The following is a 20,221-nucleotide window of genomic DNA, read 5'->3' as shown; positions in this document are numbered from 1 at the left end:
TTAGAAGTTATGATGGCCAGAGTGTGAGGAGATGTATGACATTTGAATAAAGTTGACTACACCAGCCTTACAGGTCATTTTCCCAATAACTAAACAGCTTAAAGTAATTATGAGGACTCATCTAAAATGCAATTAAATGTATATCATTCTTTTCGGACTACAGCGGTTGCAGAAAAATACTATAAAAGGGTGGAATATACACCAGGGTTGAAGCATCTCAAATTAGTAACAGCTAAATGACTTGAGGTGGCAGTTTAGAAGGCCAATTACTGACACCAGAACTTACAGTGAACACTAAAGGGAGGGACTACTTGAGAATTTCTGTTCCTTACCATATTCAGAAATTCACATTAAACAAACTTTTATCCTATCAAGACAGGCAAAAGGCTACACAGGGATCACTTCACTAACCACTGAAATACAGCCACTTCTCTGGAGTGGAACACAATTGCCATTTTCCAGTGTAGAAACACTTCACAAAGATTTCAGACACAGAATGAGGCATGTTTACTCCACTGAAACCACCAGGGAAACAGAACATGAGGAAGAATGTAGTTACCCAAGCTGGAATTTGGGCAAGACACAAGATTAGTAACCCAGCTCTTACAAATAGAGCCATGGATTCTTTACTTCAAATGTCCAGTAAACAGGAAGAACAGTAGAGATTCTATGTGTCAAGTCTGCTAAGGAATCGATGTAGCACATTATCTAACACCAGCTCTTCTACAACTCACCATATTTTTTTTGGCATGAGAAGCTACAGAAGTGTTTTTGAAATGTAAAAGGAAGGAACAGAACCATCAGTATCTTACAGAGGCTCCTTCTTAATTCTGAATTCCTGACACCACTTATGAACCACAGAATTTAAATTTGTAAGAAATACAAGCACAAGCATTTCAGTTAGCAAGCAGTGTTGCAACACTCTTCTGAAGTAAAGCAACATTACTCACCCATAGTAACGTAGGGCAATTTGTCAGTTGATCCATGGGGATAGATGCTGTAAAGATGGGGTCCAGAGACATCTACTCCCCCTAAAACCAGGGCAGCACCAATGTAACCTTGATACCTGTTGAACAAAGTATAAACATGAATTTACATGAATTGATAACACATGCACTCCAAAAATGAAAGTACTTTTTCATTATTATAACAGGTTATTATGAAAAGGTTATTATATATTATTATAACAGGTTGTTATAACAGGTTGTTTCTCCTTGCATAATAATCTAAATGTATCTCTTTCAAAAACATGCCAGTCCTATTAGCCAATAGTAAATACAGATCCTTTATTTGGTCTAGTTAATCTGTCTTTTAAAACATGATACAAAGAAAATAACTGTTTGGCTACCTATCAGGAGCGCTCGGCAAATATTAGCAAAATGTGATAACTCGAATTAAGAAAAATTAACTCTAGTGTATAGAAAGGTACTGTAGTATTAAACTGCCATTGCCTCAAACTGGAGAATTAAAATGTTCAGCTGCAGGAAATGTGCTGGATCTCTTGAATGGCACACTTGTTGTGCTAGAGCACTACTATCCTGTGCACACCCTTCTTTCTTTACTAGAAAGATAAGTCATAAAGTTAGCTTTTTCAGGTCTTACTTGAAGTATCTTATTCCTCCATTTGAAACAGGCTTTTTATTTCATTGGAAAGAGTTTAAAAACGCATGCCCTCCTCCACCTCCATTTTTAGTCTTTAGTCGGTCCAAATATCTGGATTGCTTTTAATGACTGTCACATGACAGCCCATTGGAACAGCCAAGCTGACCAACAACAAGCTGCCAACCTGATGACCTGAATTACTGTAACTCATCCTGACTCCCGATCACTTGGTTTCATGGAATTTCGCCCCCCCCCACCCCCCCCACTTCTTCCATCCCAGACTTTAATTTTCTGGGAACTTTCCTGAATGCTGGAAACATTTATTTTTAATCACATGCACATATTTCATTCTTTCACCTTCCACCCAGACATAATTTACTTATGCAAAACACTTCATTAAAATAACATTGGCATGGTTAAAGGGATTGACAACATGCCCTCAGTCTGTTTAGCCTGGAAAAACTGGTAATGTGGATTAAATACTCACTCACATAAAACAATGCTTGATTCTGATGGCAAACCCATCAACTGAAACTATTTTAGGATGATTGCCCTACAATTTCAAAGTCAAACATCATATTTCCTTTGCATGTCTCTCTCCTTCCCCTTCCCCAAACAATAACCAAAAAGTCTTCGGCATACTGGCCACTTGGAAAATCTGAGGACACAAGCCTAAAGAAATATTCAATATCAAAGTGACAATGGGTGTATTGATTGAATTAATTTTAAATGGAATAAAAACACATTTTAAATTTAAATGAAGATGCTGCAGAATTCCCAGTCACTGGCAAAATGGTTCCTCAAACTCTGACTCCTTGCTGCATAATTTAGATCCAGTTTAATAGGACTGGTTGTACAGCTGTGAGGAAGGTTACAGCAAAGAGGGAAAACATTAAGATCAGGAAAGCTGTACTTCGTAAGTTTGTTTTAGAGGACTGTAGCAAATGTCTGAAGTGTCAGTTGAGGGGACTAGACTATGTAAGTCAAAAATAAGTTTCTATTAGTGGTACTCTTTCAGAACCTGATCATTCAAAGAAACTCTCTCAGCAATAGATAATGCTGCTAAAAATACAAACCTCAGCTATTAGACCCTTAAGTAATTCAGCAGCTAACTGTATCCTATGGAGTGTGTGTAAATACCTAATCTACCTTTGTATCTCTTTGCAAAGCTATATTTAAGAGGACAAAGTTGTAGGGGGAAAATGGGAAATCCTAATGGTTTTGAGGGACTTTGTATTTTCCTCTCCATCATTCTGCCTCTGTCTTCACTGTTTGGCTGGGATAAGTGATCCCAACAAATCAAGGGATTGTTGGACTAGCAGTAAAGGAGGGTCGAGTATTTCAAGACTGTTTGTTTTTCCAGTTTTGCCTCTGACCTTGGATCAAGTTATTCAACTTCTGTCTTATTTTCCCCATCTGTAAAATAACAAAACACTCAGCTACACTGTACCTCATAGGTGGAGGATGTTTAAATAGTGCTTGTAAAAATCTGAAAGCACAGTCTCGTGTCAAAGGACCCATAAGTGAAGGGTGCTTCTGAGGTGTCATGTAGTATTGACTGCATAAAATTGTTCTTTTAAATTGTAACCACTTCGTTTCAGTCCTCTAAGACTGTGCTTTTAATTCACCATATATAGTGCATGAAATGGAAAGACAACTCAGATTGTTTCTTTGCTTCTGACAAAGCAAAATGAACAAAAGTGCATGGCAGTTTTATGATATTTATATACTTTCTGACTTCAAGTCAGTATCTGCAAGGAATTTGCAGTACTGTTAATATCTCTGTTTAAAAAAAACATACAGAATAAGTGAACACTGATACTGTATTCACTTAAAAATTGAAACTACAGAAACCTGCCCAGCTGCCTTTGAGTTAAAAGTAAAATTGCCAGCTTTAGTAAAATTCACAGTCTGATAGCATTGGCTTCACTTTTTAGCTGGTTATAAATCTGAAAGTAAATAGTGAAAATACACTTAGGCAACTCTGCCTTGGCTACAAAGGCTGTAAAACATATTTATGTAGTTTACCCTGAAGGAGGTTGTGTTCATTAACCACATTCCCAAAAGTTAAAAATGTATCTTCCAGTTATCCATTTCTCATAAACTGAAGCTTTATCCAGTGCCAGCATTTAAAAAATGTAAGAGTGAATTCATGGAGTTACCTGAAAAGCATCTGTTTGAGCATTCGGTTAGCTGTGACAACTCTCGGAAGCCGTCCAGTAGACAAGGAATGGAGCTCCAGATTGGAAGAGATCAGTTGAGTTGTCATGTCAGTGTCTGCAGCTGTCCCAGCACCACAACAACTGGAAAACATTTTTGGCAAGTTACCAAGTTAAAAACTCTTAAATGTATTTAATTAACGTCCCTCTTCTTTTAATCATTAGAAGTGGAACTGACTCTAACCTACCATGAAGTGTAAAATAAGCAGTGCTACTACCAAGGTGGATACCAGTTACTCAGACAGATTAAAATTAAGATTACTTTATTTAATGTGTTAGATTTTCATTGTCTCCTCCCCTAGTTTGCTTTGATTTAATCAAATTCACATAACAGTTCTAGTTTCCTGTCCCTTTTTAGTATACAAAGACAACTCGCATGCATTCAGGGTTAATAGGCATGTTCTTTGACAGAAAGAAGTCTTTCCAGTGGCAACTGTAAGGTAGGATGTTTCACTACTTCCTATTTAGATATACTCCTGCAGGTTTTTTCAACCCAAGCATTACAGGCTTATGCTGGTGCAGGAGAAAACATTAAATTGACAAGATACTAACCATGAAACTAGCTAACCTGTTTTCATTGTCTGGCATGAATGACTGCCAATAGGAAACAAACTGCATTACTGGTTAAATTAACTACCATTTTAACATTCTCATTTTTAATCTGAGGTGTACAGTTTACAAGAATCAACACTAAACTTACACTTAAACTTTACTTACTGTAAAACTGTCAGTTTTAATACTTACTAGATATTAGGAGAAATGAAGTGTATTTTTGAACAGTTCTTGTCAGCAACAACCATCCCCTCAGTTGCTCTTGTATCTGCACCAAGGACTATACCATCCTACAGAAAAGGTGAGATGCTTAGAATCAAACTTTGACAAGATTTAACATCATTTTACTGCTCATGTTACAGTAGTCTGTAACATGCAATGACAATGACCACTGTCAGCAATTCTCACAATAATGTACCCTCTGAGAGACAAAAAATGGTAAATACTGGGTTGTAGAAGAATTTGTAATTGACCCAAGTTCCCGTAGCACCAAAAAGGCTCTGCCACCATCAGACATACAGCAATGTAACAGGAAAGGGCAAGTATGCTAAACAGAGCTTGTGAGTGAAAAGAGCTGACAGAGTACGTCAGCAGTGGACTGAATGCAGTATTCAGCAAGCAATGTTCAGTTGAGGAAGACACTTGGCACTTTCCAGTGCGGTGACTCAGGTTACTGGACTTAATGGAAGAGGTAAGATTTCATGTTCTTCTCCAATTAGTTTTCACACTGTGTGCATCACCACAGTATCTCTTGCCACCTGAAGGAACAGCCAACCCAGATTACAGGCCACCTGTTGCCACAGCAAGTGTGTGGAGTTTGGGTTTTAAAGTGCAGTGACATAAGAGACTAAAAATTACATTTCATCTCTAACTTTCAGGTAAAATATGCTCTATTTAGAGTTTAATGCATGATTATGCCTAAGTGTGAGAGCTGTACAGGCCATCTAGAACCTAATTCTGTTTTCCTTCATCATCAGAATTGAAGATTTAGCTAACTGCTCTCCTGATAAACAGCAAGGGATTACAGAATGCAGCTCTCTCCTGATGTATTAACTCCACAGCCCCACAAAGAACTTATGTGGGTCGACAAACAAAATTGGCAGAAACACACAAAGCAGAAGTCTTCCCACATTCACTGAGGGCAAAAACCCCTTATGCAACAGCTGGTAACCCTGGAAGAGGTGAAGAGCTGAGTCCATTATAAACATCTTCCTGTGACTCTTAGCTGCTCTGCATTGCACTCTGACGGTACAGTGAGGAGTGCCCTGTAGGGAATGAAGTAGATGAGCAACCTAACCTCACCTTGAACACAACTCCAGCAATGGTGGTGCCCGTCTTCCGGGCTGCAGGCAGCCGCAGCCCCTTCTTAGTCAACTCGGCCTCTAGGAGCGCGTTCCTGGAACAACGGGGGGAGCATAAGGCAACATGGCACCTTCACCAAAAGGCTTTCCTCGTCCTACACCTCCCGCGCCAGTAGGGGAAACGATCCCACACCAAGCCCCCGGCCCACGCCTGGCCCCACCCACCAGCCCCGGCCCACGCCTGGCCCCGGCCCAGCGGAGCCCCCTGGATGCGGGGGACGATACGCTCCCCTCGGCTGGGCCAGGCTCCGCAGGCCGGGCTCCCCGTCGGCCCGGCCCTCACCGGGCGCAGTTCTCGAAGCCGAAGCCGCTGCTCGGAGCCTGGAGCACCGACACCGCCGCCATCTTCCCGCCGGGTGCTGCTGCCGGAGCGCCGCCGCCGCGTGACTCAGCGAGCGCAGCACGGGGAACCGCTTCCGGGTCACCGCCTCTCCCCGCGCCCGGGAAAGCCCCGCCCCCCGGATCCGGAAATGCCCCCGGCAGTCCCGCAGTGCCCCGCTCCCGGCGCGAGCGGGTCCGTAGCGCCCGGCCCGTTCGGGCAGCACGAGCCGGGGCCTGCGGGCGCCTGTATGCGGCTTCTGCTCTCCGAGCCCCTGGGCGCCGCGGGCCCCGCTGACGTTTCTCCTTAGCCGAGCGCCAGAAACTGTTTTGTTCTGTGAGGCCGAAGGGCCGAGAGCACCGGGCCGCCCGGTCCCGGTCCCGGAGCCGGAGCCGGAGCAGGCGCCGCCAGACTCAGCGGAGGTTGGGTCAGTCCGGGCTGCGGGACGGGGGCCACCTGCCCCACGACTAGTCCTGTGACTTGTAAACTGTTTCGCCAGGTCTCTGCGCTCGGTAATACTCGGTGCCTACAAATACCCTGCTAAGGCGGCGTGCACGAGGATTAGCAGAAACAGCCAGTTTAAGCCCATCTTGGGAGAGGACGCAGGTGTGTTTTGCAGTGATGTCTGTCTGCACACGCGCCGGGTGCTAGGGATTATTCTCTTCCATTAAGGAAACCGAGCTGAAAAACCTGGGGCACAGCTGGGGAGCCCTTGAAAGACTTGTCAGAAACAGACAGGAGCGGAGGAGCTTAGTCACTGCCCTAAATGCCAGAGATATAAGGGGACTATTACCAGGCTCATTAAGGAAACAGAAGCAGGTCATTTGGCTTGATTAACCAATCAAAACAGCTTACGTTTTGAATATCAAATAGTCTCAGTGAAATACTTTGGAATGAGCAGCCCTAAGAATGATTCACAGAAATTATGCCATGGATAATTTCAAATAAGTACATTTGAGACAATCACAGTCTGTTCATGGATGGGGCGGAGCTAGAAGGGAGTGCAGTAACTCCTCACTTAGTCGTCCTGGTTAATGTTTCCTTGTTATGTTGCTGATTAAGTAGGGACCATGCTCATTTAAAGTTGTGCAATGCTCCCTTCTAATGTCGTTTGGCAGCCACCTGCTTTGTCCACTGCTTGCAAGAAGAGCAGCCCACTGCAGCTAGCTGGTATGGGGGCTTGGAACCGGGGTGGACCCTGCCCCCCTATCAGCTCCCCATGCCCCTAAGTTCCCTATGTGGCAGTGCCCCAAGCAGGCTATCAATTGCCTGCAGTTCAGCTGTTTCTCCCCCCACTGCTGTGTGCTGCTCCTGCCCTCTGCCTTGGAGTTGCTCCCAGGAGCCTCCTGCTTGCTGTGCAGGGGGTGGCTAATGTCAGGATGTCCCCCTGCTCCTGCACCCTGCATTCCCCTTCTCCATATAGAGCAGGGAGTGGACATGGATGGAGAGAGCTTAGGGCAGCAGCTGCTGTCTCAACTTCCTGATCCACTTTAAAAAGTGCATTTAAGTGTGGATCAGCTTACTTAAAGGGGCAGTGTGCATCTTGCCCTCTCTCCCACACACAAGGTGTGTTTCTGTCTCTGTCTGCTATGCTGTCTCCCCTCCCTCCTGTTTGTGCTGCCTTGATGAGAGGCTACATTAGCAACAATGTGTTAACCCTTGAGGGCTCAGCCCAGTGCTAGTTCATCATTTAGCAGCAAGGCATTCCCTGGGAAATGTTTCTACCTCTTCCACCCTCTAACTTCACCATCTCAACCAAGCTTCACGATCATCATAGCTGTGAACAGTATTAAATTGTTTGTTTAAAGCATATACTGTGTGTATAGCTATATAATAAACAGGTTTTTGTCTGGAACCTAACACCCCCTATTTACATTAATTCTTATGGTGAAATTGGATTCGCTTAACATTTCGCTTAAAGTCGCATTTTTCAGGAACAGAACTACAATGTTAAGCGAGGAGTTACTGTAAAGGTGAAAGTTATTGAATACATTATTCATCATGAATTATTCTCCCTAAAAACAAACCAACAACTATGGATGATAAGACGTGCTGAAGAAATGTTGTCCTCTGAGGTGTATGCCTGATTATAGGTGTCATATGCTACAGGCTAAGATCCTGATTCCTGCATGTGCTTAACTTCACTACCATGAGCAGTCTCTTTAAAATCAATGGGATTGTTTATGGTAGGAAAATTAAGTACATGCATAAACATTGTCAGGATTGAGACCTAATTTGCTGAAGTTGTAAACTTTACCGTGGAGCCTGGTCCTATTGAGTTGGGAGCAGGATCAAGTGTGAAACATCGGAGGTTATCTATCTGGAGCTCTGTGTGCCTAGTGTGTTGCGCTCTAAATGGGTGGAGAACTGAAGGTTTCAGAGTGAAAGATAGATCCAGTAGCAAAGGATTGGCCACCACCATGTAAGGCCTTTCACAGTGAGGGAACCGAAGTAAAGGGACAAAAGAAGGGTGATTCTGGAGGTATACCAAAAGAAAAGTTATTTTACAAGACAAGGCAGCACAATGTTCACGAATTGTGGGTGCGCATCATAAATCCGGTTTCATGGATGGTGCGTGACTCCGCCATTTGAGGAGGCTCCGCACACCCGGTCTGTGACCTTCCCCCCAAGGCCTGCCCACACTTAGCCTCCTCCCGCAGAAGCCCTGCCGATGCTTGACCCTGGCCCTGCTTAGCCCCCTGCTTGAGGCCTCCCATTGGCCGGCCAGCTGACTACTCATCTCTCATGTGCGCCTCCCATGCGGATGGAGTGGGGACGGGAAGAAGTGGAGCCTTGAGGGAAGAGGACAATTGGGAGTGGGGCCTTGGGGTGAAGCGCAGGCAGGGCACCCACTCTTTTGACAGCAGTTCACTCCAAAGGTGGTGGGTCGGCTGTTTGGGGAGGCTTAGCCTCCCCTGGCCTGCTATACCCACCACCTATGTCTGGTTTATTTGAATATACCTCCAAAAAAAGTATTTTGTTCACCATTTCTTGCCTCATCCTGCTATCCCCTGCTTCTCACCATCATCTGATCCTGTCTTTCACCCACTCTCACCTACCTCTCACTTTGGTAAAGACTGAAGTACTGGAGCTCTGGCCTCAGCAGCCACCATTTGCCACTCCCAAGGTGGAGAGGAAAACAACTGTGCCTGCAACGTTGAATTTGATAAATGTATGAGTGGGATTATATGAGGGGTTTGCCTGCAGTAGCAGAGAACTGGACTGGATGACCCAAGAGGTCCCTTCCAGCCCTATGTCCTAGCTTCCTATTTATACAGAAAAGGAGAAGGGATCTATGAATCTAAACATTCTCACCCATATTAAAACAAAATACAGGAAAAGCCACAGGTAAAACCAAGAGAGAAATTTGAAATTATAAAAGGAAACAAGTGATCAAAGGAGGCTCTGGAGCTGCTTCTAGAGACAGTCAGTCCAACCTGTAAAGTGAGAGCAAACAGCACAGGCACATGAAAACCATTGAGTAGAGTAAACTTGATTCAGTGTTAGACCCTGATACTGCAAAAACTTGTATACACAGTGAGTCGTCTAATTGAAGTCAATGTAACTACTCAGTGCATAAAGTTAAGCAAGTCTTTGCCGAATCAAGGCTTAAGACTTCCAGGAAATTAACTCTGTCCTAGTGATTACTTGTCTGATGCTGCTTTAACCAATCACCAGCTGTTGAATTTCTGATACTGTTGTTGGTTTTGGAGAGAGCATCTGGGGTTATTAATCCAGCTGGAATATATCAAGTAAAATAGCCTCCAGAGGCTTTTTGGAGAGGAGAGATGGTAGAGCAGTTTGTGAGACTATAGTGGGTGGATAAAATACTATCCCCATCTGTCTAATTTGCATAGTTGTTGTCTCTGTATGGTTGTCTCTACTGGAGTTGCTAGGTGTTTGCTAGTAATAAGAGGTAGGAAATTGTGGAATGCTGAGGCTGTTATTTGGTGAATAGACCTTGGTCTTGTTTTTCTCTGTTGTGATTTTTATCATGTTGTCCTATAGGTGACTGTTCTCATTTGTTAAATTTGATTAACTTCTGTGTAAGTGGGAGAAATGCTTCCTGGCAATGAGAACTGACTACAGAAAATGTACATGATATTCCTATCCTATGTGAGATATGCAGTGGTGTTTGTGGCTAGATATTTCTGCCCTATTGAGCTCACTTTAGCTCTGTGTGAAACAAAATATTCCAGTTGGTCAAAACTCCCTCAAAGGAATGTCTTTCTCTGGACAGAAGACAGTATCATTAGCAATAGATTAATGTGACTTCGGAAGGCATTACTTTTCAATAATGTTCCAAAGCTTGTTTGTCCAGCTGGCTGTTGGTCTGCTGCTTAACAGAGCTGCTTTTGCTAGTCTGCAACTGCTATATGTTGAACGGCATTCAGTCAGGAAAGTAACTGGATGGGTTTGGCATTGGTAGCTTACTTGTATGTAACACTCAGAATGTACTGTAAACCTCAAGTGTTACTCTAAACCCTTTGAATTTTCTATTCTACTAAAAATAAAAATTAAACTATCTCGTATTGATGAGTATGAGTTGTACAGGCCAATATGTTGTATGTTTGCCAATGTGATGCTGGATTAAGTCTCTGATTTATATATCTACAACAAGTGCCCTCTCATACCTCCCAAGGCTTGTGGTTCTTGCTTCAGTGGTTGCCAGCTTTCCCCCCGCCCCCGTCTATTTCTTACTCAATCAGTGTGACTGAAGATCTTATTGTTTAGCTTTAAAACTATTGTTCTTCTTTCAACAGTACTTGCTAAGAGATGGCCTTTAAGCTAGGAAGTGTTTAGAGCTCTCTGTACTGTGCTAAATGTTTAAATATTAATCTTCATCTAAATGCAGCTGTGCATGTGAGGCTATTAACATTTGATGAGGCACTTTACCTTGTCTCTACCGGTTCAAAGTAGCAGCAGCCTAGCTTCTGCAGAGCAGTGTAAAGAGAATAGTATGTCCAAATGTGGTGGTAGCCTTCTTGACATAGGAGAGACTTGCCGCTTTCTAGTATTTAGGACTGACTCTGCTGTACTTTCCTGGAGTTTGGTGTGCGAAGGTGGTTTGAGACCCATACACCCCTTCCAAACAGATGAGAGGGGTGTGGGACATAAGAAATATAACCTTGATCTGACTTTCCTAGAAAATTAAATCCATTCCACAAGGTTTGGATCTGTGATAGACATGCTTAAAAGAAAACCATTTCCCCCTGTTGTTGAGGGGGAATGCTTGTTGGATGTGTGAACTGACCAAAAGAGGCCTGTAACGAGCACCTCTACATCACTCACGCCTAGTGAGATGTCTAGATCAAGAATGAGTTACTAGAATTGTTACATGAAATGAGTTTATTTACAAACCTAAAGACGTGAGTGACAGTTCCTCCTTTTGGCAGGAAATTAAGTATAAATCTTGTATGTCAGTCCAGGCCATTGCTGAAGTTTGCTTACTTAGAGTGTGTCCAGAGGAAGGTCTTCAAACAAATGGCCCTGGGCTTGACTGCGGCATGCAGAGTACAGCCTATAATTGGATGAACAGACTTTTACTGAGTGGGTCTGAATAACCCAAGTATTTCCTCCAGCGATGGGCTTTGAGCACCTACTGACTGACCACCTAGTCCTATAGGAATTGAACTTCTAATGTGAAGCTGGAGTTAAGAACAAATCATTGGTTCCCCAAGAAATCTGTTAAAGGTGACAGAGGGACCAGAGAGAGGAAGCAAAGAGGAATGCATTAGTCCATGTTATGAAGCTAGAGGCACACTTGAACCCTAGGGGATACAAATGCTGGCATTGTTCTAATCTGAAACTATAGGAAGTATCTGCATGACCTAAACTGGTGGGGGTGGGGGTGGAAAGAGACTTGTGAAAAAACTTAGTTTGCCTCTTCTGCTAGATCAGGAAATATAGAATCTAGATTATAGTCAAGATTTTGCTAGTGTCTGTTTGTTCCCTTAGAGTGTCTTGTTACCTTTCTCTGCCTTGGTTCCCCCATATTTTAAATGAGTGATGCAATTTTATCTCACTTTAGGGTTATGGGACACAACTAATGGCCCTTGTAAAACACCTTGAGGGCTCTGGGTGACTGATACTACTAAAAATCATACTTGAGTTAGATCAGTACAAAAAAATTCCTATAGTGGCTCAATATGGCTTTTGCCATATTGAAAATGCTCATCCTCTTCCTTCTTCCCTCCCCCCACAACCAGGAAAGAGGAAGGGGAAATTCATTTCAGCCATAGATCTTATCCCTCAATGCACAAATCTCACCTCTTAGTTCATCTTTTTCATGCCTCAAAAGCCTGGAATTAAGAAAGCATCTTAGCAGAATGGCCAGAAGACCAATAGACTTCAGTATTTCAGCCTGTCTGTGCTTCTAAAATCTTACACAGATATGAGTCAGAATGCTGCTTTTAGAAGCTCTGTTCTGGCACTACCATACTCTTCTTTCTTTTCTTTCTTTCTTTGAGGAAAAGAGCCTGGTGAGTTTTTGAAAGATTAGTTAGCTGAAAGGCTCATTCACTGCATTTTGTGGAGTGTATTACAAGAGAGACCCTTACTATAAATATTGCCCTAGGAGATGAGTGTGTTATCTGGACAATGGTCTGCAGGCCACATTCTTGGGTAAGCAAAGATGCAGTTACAAATGGTGTCTGCATGACATGAGGTAGTGAAGGCTGGTCCATATGAACTATAATGAATCCTCCAGTCTATCTACTTTTCCAGCCTGCTGATTGATAAAAGGAATGAAACTCCGTAGGCTTCAAGAAAGGACTGTGTGGAGAATGGGCCTGTAGAGATTTTCAGAACTGCCTAGGCACCTAACTGCCATTGACACCAATAAGAATTTGAGACTTCAAAACTCGCTGAAGTGCTTGTTAATACTTGGCACTCTAGGGCTTGCCAACACATGTCTGTTAGTGGTGGGGAGGGAGAACTTTTTTAAAATTCTGCACCTCCTGAAGCGGTATATTGTGTGTGTGTGATTAATACAAGATGCCTTGTTTGCCAGCATATAGCTGCCATCTCAGGTTCTGAACTGTAAAGCAAAAACTGCTCTTTTGCCCCTGCTCAGTAGTCTTTGTCAAACCGACAAGTAACTTTAAAAAAAAAAAAGTGGGTATCATACGGAGTTGCCAGGGTTAGCGATGGCTTTTTGATATGCTATGACTCTCTTCCTCTTGCAGAACAGAATTGGAAAAATGAGCAGTGCAGCAGCGTCTTCTCAGCTGAAGTCTAAAGGAAGCCTACCCCAGGTTCTTTCCCCAGTGAAACTTCATTCTACCCTAGCTGCTCAATCTCCAGGACACAACAGTATCCGAGTAGTTACAAATGCTGAAATGAGCAGCTTTGGTTTGAATCCTGAAGATAAAATGCCTTTTACACCAGACGCCAGCCAAACATCTTGCAGACTCCTGCTGAACAGTACTCAAATCACAGACAGCCCAAGAATGGATGCAACATCTCAGTTGTCTGAACGAAGCTTGCATGTCTGTAATCTCTCTCCTATTTCTCTTGAAAAGAATGATGGAGCATCAACACGTTTTTTAAATGAAAATGTGCAACCAAGAATGGAATGGATGAGCAAAGCTGTCACACAGTCTCTGTTTCCGCCGCTGAAAAAGGAAAGTACTTGTAGATGGGACAGAACAAAGTGAACAGGAGAGAACGGTTTCTGTTAAAGTGCCTGTTTCAAAGAGGTGCAGCTTCCAAACTAGTATGTCTGATAATCCTCCTCTGATGACAAAACCAGAGACCAGCAGACATCAGAGGCGCTCTCCTGGCCAGATGTGTATTTTGGAAAATGGGCAAGAGGTGGCAAAGAGCAGGTCACCCCTCTCTGTCAAATATTTTGGTCCCTCTCCTCTCAACAGTGACCAGATAACTGAAACACTAGGCAGCAAAACTGCAAAGTCTTCAAAAGGTTCTGATGTCCCTAGAAAGGAAGCAATTAAGAACACTGCAAATGTACAAAGCCCTGTACGCCCTCATGGAACTCCTGTTAGGGATACCAGCTACTTATCTATGGATTGTCATGATGAGAACCTGAAAGAGTTGTCGGAGACATTCAGTGAAAGCCAAGTGATTCAACCTTCTAGCAATGTGAGGCCAATGTCTGATGGTTCTTCAACCATGGATCTCTGCTGTGAAAACAGGGGGAGCCGTGGCCATGTGAAAGAAAAGTGGAGGACCTCTTCCAAAGGAGGTTCTTCTGGAGAGAACAGTGCCATCAGTGTGGCAGTCAGGGTCAGGCCACTGACCCAAAGCTAACTTTCTAACAGTGCAATGATCTAAGCTATGAGAGCAAAGAGTCATACTGAGTTCCAGCATACAGCTAGAATTGTCCTTTCCTTTGCCCTTGCCCCATCTCCTTCCCCAGTCTGCCTCTAGTATGAACATCCAGTGTCCTGCTATTGGTTCAGCTCCCCAGATAAAAACTGAGCAGTAAACTTGAAACCACCTCAGACTCTCAATAAACAAGGGCCTAGTTATTGGCTCAGCTGTGCTCATCAGCAGCTCCTATTGAAGCCAGTATGACTGGACTGCAGATGTGCTGCTAATCCTCTTCCTCCTTCCATCATCTTCTCTTGGTATCTTTACAATTTCCATCTCTCAGTTTATTTTGTTTTAATCTACAACTACTGAGTCATAAACATTAAACTCAGTCTTACTGTGTTCTTTAAATGCCAGTGGGCTCAACTAGCATATTCCAGATCTGAATTTTGAATGCCTGGGATTTTGGTTCAGCCCATTGGCACAGAGTCTCTTACTTTTTTTTTTACAATATCACAGAATCTGGCTTAGATTTCAAATGCCTCTAAATTTTGAGGAGGCAGTTGAATATTTAAAATGTGTATCCAACACCTGATAGGCAAGCCTGGACAGCAATGGTCCTCTGTTTGGAATCAGACTTAACACTTTTTCTGATGACCTCTCTGGAGGCCAGCAACAAGAGGAGCAGCCTGGATTCTATTCCTTGTGCTGTATGCTTGAACTGGACCAGTTGGTATGCTGTCTGTGTGTACTGAGTAAAGGCAAATAGAAGTTGTAGGATCCTGCCTACAGCTTTCTGACTCAACTTGATACCAGTCTAGGTGGGTCCTACTAGCTCCAACTCAAGAGTATAAAACTGTTTGAGTATTCTACTGAGGCAGAGAGAGAGAGCTGGGAGCAGGAGCAGAGTCATAGCCCAGGTACAGCCAAGCCCAAGATAAAGTTTGGGTTCAGAATATTAATTCTCACATGTCAGTAAAGGCAAAGCCTGAGAAGGTGGCACACTGGAACCATAGCCAGTGTAGGCATGCTGCACTAGGAGCAGGGTGGCCACGTCACCTGACCAAATGCAATTTGTTGCACTGTTAAGAGATGCAGAGTTTAGCATTGATTATTGCATTTAAAATACAGCAGACTCAAACAAGCAGTTGAGTTCCAATTGTGGCCACTCAAACTAATTGTCTCTAAAATAAATTTTTTCTTTTTCTGACTTCACAGAGAACAGCAAGTTGGAACAAAATGTGTTGTGTCCCTTTCTGGAAAGGAAATACCGATACATCATCCTCACACAAACAGGCAGCTGACTTTCTCGTATGACTATTGTTTTGGGTCTTAGAATCCAGAGGATAAGGGATATGCCAGTCAAGAAATAGTGTATTGTCTGTTGGTCCAGCCACTCCTAGACAAAGTCTTTGAAGGTTACAATGCTTGCTTATTTGCTTATGGACAAACTGGATCTGGAAAATCTTACACGTAAGAACTCTACTATAAATGTTGTAACTCCTATCTCCAGTCATCTGAGGCTTATTTGAGGCAACAGATTAAATCTAGCCACTTGATCAGAAACTACCACTAAGTAATCCTTCTCTAGAAAAGTTTAATTTTGAAAACCTTAAGTGGTGAAACTCCTATAACTCAACCAAAGAGTCAAAAACTGTTTTAGAATACAAGAGATTAATTTATGATTTCACTTCAAAAACAAAGATAGTAACTGTCATAAGTAATATTTCTAAACTAGATTGTCTAACTCTTTAGCCAATAGAATAGTGAGGACAGTCAAAATGGAATTTAATAAGTCTATTGCATCTGTTTCCTGTTTCGAAGGGAAACACAATGGCTTTTTCTCATCTGTGGAGAGGACTTGTAACTTGACCAGATGAAATCATTTTGCCATATTAAAGACTAGAGTAGGGGTTGGCAACATTTCAGAAGTGGTGTGCCGAGTCTTCATTTATTCACTCTAATTTAAGGTTCCACTTGCCAGTAATACATTTTAATGTTTTTAAAAGGTCTCTTTCTATAATATATAACTAACCTATTGTTGTATGCAAAGTAAATAAGGTTTTTAAAATGTTTAAGAAGCTTCATTTAAAATTTAACTAAAATGCAGAGCCCCCCGGACCAGTTGCCAGGACCCAGGCAGTGTGAGTGCCGCTGAAAATCAGCTTGTGTGCTGCCTTTGGCACGCGTGCCATAGGTTGTCTACCCGGACTAGAGCAAAATTGAGTGTCCTCTTCTGACTAGGGTTTTCAGCACAACTAAACTTGGGTCTCCTCTTCAACAGAATGACAGGCTATGCTGATGAGGTGGGCATAATTCCACGATTTTGCAAGGAAATATTCTGGAAAGAAATCTGACTCAACAAGAGGAGATAACATTTTTGCTTAAAATTTTGTAGTAGTAAACTCCCCAGTCTCTCCATCAGAGCTGTCCAAAAATTGGCCAGGGCACCTTATGGGATTGCGCCTCTCTCCATTAATCTGGATGAAATGCTATCACTCCTATAAAACTGTTCTGTTTTTAGTATCAGCTTCTCCCTGCTGAGACTTCGATGTATTTTGTCTTCATCCAAAACCAGAGTTTTGTGCCTTATGCCAGTTTTAATCCTTCCATTAAAAAAAGACTGTTTCTAACAGACCATGTTTCAGGTATATTGTAGGTAGGTCTATACTAATACTGTTGTGAAGGCGTATCTTATCTGTAATAGTTCTTCCTATTAGCTGTATTGAAGATCGCGTTTGCATCTGCACTAGTGACAATGGTAAGCTTTAAGCTTAGTTAACACTGTAACTGTGCACTGGGATATATGGTATTGGGGCCTGGCAACCCACATAATGTAACTTTGAGATGTCCAAGTACGTAAAATTAGCTGCTCCATTCAGAATGCCCTGTGTCTGAAGGCTAAAAAGGATTTTTTAATCCCTTCCCATTGCCCACCCCAGTGCTTGCAAGTGCATTCTTGTCCCTTATTCCAACAGGTGAAACATCACATTGAACTGAGTTACTCTGAGGTATACAATGAGCAGATACATGATCTCTTAATGTCATCCAAAGATGCTAACGCCAAGAAGAAAGCTGTGAGTTTGGAAAATGTTACATCTTTACCTGCAGTACTGAACCCCAGCTGCATGCCCCTCCTTGCTACAAAACTGGGGGGCTCGATTCTTCCCTGATGTAACTTCATTGATTGTATGTGGCCTGGGCCATATTGGGCAAGCTTTGCCCTAGAGCTCTAGGGAGGAATTCTCCCTTAGCCAGCCAAGGGAGAATCCCCTGGTGTGAGCACTGCATCAGGCAGCCATAGGCTGTCCTACACAGGTTCCTTCAAAGCTCAGCATTGACAGTGTGAGGTGGGGCCATAGTTCTCTGGGCTGTGGAGAATCTGGGGCAGGACCAGGTTGGGGCAGGCCCAGCATGAGGTAGAGTTGCCATGACATACAACAACATTCTGTGCTCCTTAAGTTATACTAGGGGCTATTTCACCCACCAATCTTCCAGAATCCTGAAGGCACAAGGTGGCTTAAATGTTTATCCTCTTCCACCTGCCCCGTGCCTCCTGGAGGTGTCCCAGAGTCCCACTGTTAACTTCTGGGCAAGGGTGGTGGTAGTGGCAATGGTCCCAAATAACAAGCCTGTCCTGCTAGTTGAGGGTGACTGGTTTAGTAGCAAAGTGTATCCATGTTTTGATGAGCTGATAGTAACTGTGGGCCACTTGGCAAGACCCTGCCAGAGACCATGCCTGTAGCTTGTTGGTTCCATCTGTCTCAGTTGTTCCAGTTTCCTAGACTAGTCAGATTCCAGGAGGAAGACCCTCCTGGGGCTCACCTATCTGAGCAATCACTAAAATTCAGCTTGGGATGAGTGTCACTTCTTGCCAGATGCCTGACATTCTTCTCATTGCAGCAGAAGTTATCAGTGTGGCCCTTAATCGGGGATGGGGTGGGTGGAGAAACGTGCTTGGGAGTTCAAAGGGTTATAAATGGAGGTACTCAAGCACCTGCATGGGAGAATCACTCCCTGGATTCTGATGGTGGTCTTACTACAGCATACTGAAGCAGAGGCCCCACCTGGGACAGTTAATTTGGGGATGGGGTGAGAAGCTGGAAGAGTCCATTGTAGTCAGAACAGAGAGTACAGGCTTCATTGCTGGAGAGAGACTCCAGTGTGGGAGAAGGCAAGACTATTAAGATCTCTCCTTCAATCTTTGCTTGGCATTTTCTAGCATGGTGCGTCTAAATTCCCAAGGTGTCCACCTTTCGTGCCTTGCTATTGCTTGTGTTAAAGAAGTAACCTTAATATAATCACTCTCTCGTGCTCTCTCTCTTCTCACCCACCCCCTGACATAGCTGAAAGTACGAGAACATCCAATCCTTGGTCCTTATGTAACTGGCCTTTCTACGTAAGTATGGTCTGTTAATTTTTTTAGATAGTGAAACGGCACATAGTCCCCATCCTCCTGCCTCCAGAATGTATCTGGTATGATTGTCTTACTTTTAAAGATGTGCTTCTGTTTAGGCAACAAACTCCAAGTTTATTGCATGCTCAGTAATAAAAATGAAGACTGACTCTACTTCTACACTACAAAAATAGCCCTACGGCAGCGAGTCTTGGCCTTTGGGTTAAGACTTCAACTCACCTTATAGGGCTAAAAATATCTGTGTTAACGTTCCTGCTTGGACTGGAGCCCAGGCTCTAAGACCTGCCCCTCTTGCTTGGTTTCTGAGCCCAGGCTCTGGCCAGAGCTGGAATGTCTACACTACTATCCTAAGTCAGTTAGCCAAGGCTGTGAGACTTGTTGCCGTGTGTGTGCAGCGGAGGTCGGGGTATGGGGTTTTTTCCAGTGTAGGCATACCCAGAAACTTCTGCACTGAAGTCAGTGAGTGACTCGCAGGTACAACACTTTGTCCCTTACTGTTTAACTTTCCTTTAAACTGTCTAAAATGAGAATCTTCCTGAACCTAAACTCATTCAGGCTTTTTTCTTGGTGATGGAAAGGTGTCTGGAAACTTGGATGCAGACCTGCCCCCACAGGCTTGTTTCCAGCCTGGAACTGGTGTTGGATTTGAGCTTCTGTGACTGCTGCTACTCAGAGCTGAAGTCTGAGCAGAAGCGTAGATGACCCCTTATCCTGATGAGGCCTCATTTGCGCGGTAGCCTCTATCTAATCCAGCCCTGAACGACCTCCAAAACTCTTCCCCTTCATGGTTGGACCAGTGAGCAGTTCAGTTGTGTCCTGTAGGATATAGAAGGATGCTTTGCTCTCCCACTGGGGAATAGATAGAGATGGGGTACATGAGCAGATGTTCCCATAATCTGGGATAACTCTGGGGTGCACAGCAGAGAAGCCTCTCCAAAGAGCTTCTTAGGTAGCAGGCTCAAGCTTATAAAGCCTTCAGGACACCAGGAATCCTGCATAGTGTTACCACTAGCGGAGTGTCCTGGTGGAGAGAACCTTCATTGTTCCAAGCGAAAAGCAATGTATGTAATGGCTTAACAAGTGCCTTTCAGCTAAGCCATCCTGGAAAACTGACACTTCGTATTAACAGCAGACTGTCCACTGAATTATAGCTATTAGCCCAAAGGCTTAGAGCTTCTGGACACAAAGATGAGCCTAATTATAGGGATTCCAGACAAGTATCTGTACATGAGACCAAACTCCTTGATACTTGTGTATTCAAATGGGAAGGATCGCACTTGACAACTCCCCAAGGTTTAAGTGGAGGCTGCGTTAATGTCAAGGGACTAGTATAAATGATTCTAATCTCTCCAGCCCCAGATGAAAAACGGGGTTCGCTCAGCTCAGTGCTGTGCTTGCCATGTAGCTACATCGCGCTCCAATCAACATGAAGCATCTTATTGATTCTGCTGCTATAGATCTCCTCTTAGAATTAACT

General features: G+C 43.5%; 3 protein-coding genes across 4 annotated transcripts in view; 1 reads left to right on the top strand and 2 right to left on the bottom strand.

The window, feature by feature from the left end:
- Positions 1–6,137, bottom strand: part of PSMB7 (proteasome 20S subunit beta 7) — a 563,007-nt gene extending 556,870 nt beyond the window's left edge. The window contains exons 1-5 of one of the 2 annotated variants that reach the window (XM_050926276.1): positions 6,018–6,137; positions 5,676–5,769; positions 4,566–4,663; positions 3,765–3,905; positions 951–1,066 (exon numbers count right to left, since the gene is read on the bottom strand). In XM_050926276.1, coding sequence (XP_050782233.1) covers positions 951–1,066; positions 3,765–3,905; positions 4,566–4,663; positions 5,676–5,769; positions 6,018–6,079 — 511 coding nt within the window. In that variant the 5' untranslated portion in view covers positions 6,080–6,137. The remainder of the gene's footprint in view (positions 1–950; positions 1,067–3,764; positions 3,906–4,565; positions 4,664–5,675; positions 5,770–6,017) is intronic. The other variant, XM_050926275.1, reaches the window with a different exon arrangement.
- NR6A1 (nuclear receptor subfamily 6 group A member 1) overlaps positions 1–20,221 on the bottom strand; it is a 418,534-nt gene that overhangs the window by 16,238 nt on the left and 382,075 nt on the right. The window lies entirely within an intron of this gene.
- Positions 8,903–13,711, top strand: LOC127036270 (uncharacterized). Its single transcript, XM_050927080.1, has 2 exons — positions 8,903–9,180; positions 13,241–13,711. The coding sequence occupies exons 1-2, from the start codon at positions 8,992–8,994 to the stop codon at positions 13,709–13,711; spliced, it is 660 nt and encodes a 219-aa protein (XP_050783037.1). The 5' UTR covers positions 8,903–8,991.

This window comes from Gopherus flavomarginatus, chromosome 17, assembly GCF_025201925.1.
Source record: "Gopherus flavomarginatus isolate rGopFla2 chromosome 17, rGopFla2.mat.asm, whole genome shotgun sequence".
Lineage (NCBI taxonomy): Eukaryota > Metazoa > Chordata > Testudines > Testudinidae > Gopherus > Gopherus flavomarginatus.
This window is presented reverse-complemented; position numbering and strand designations above follow the sequence as displayed.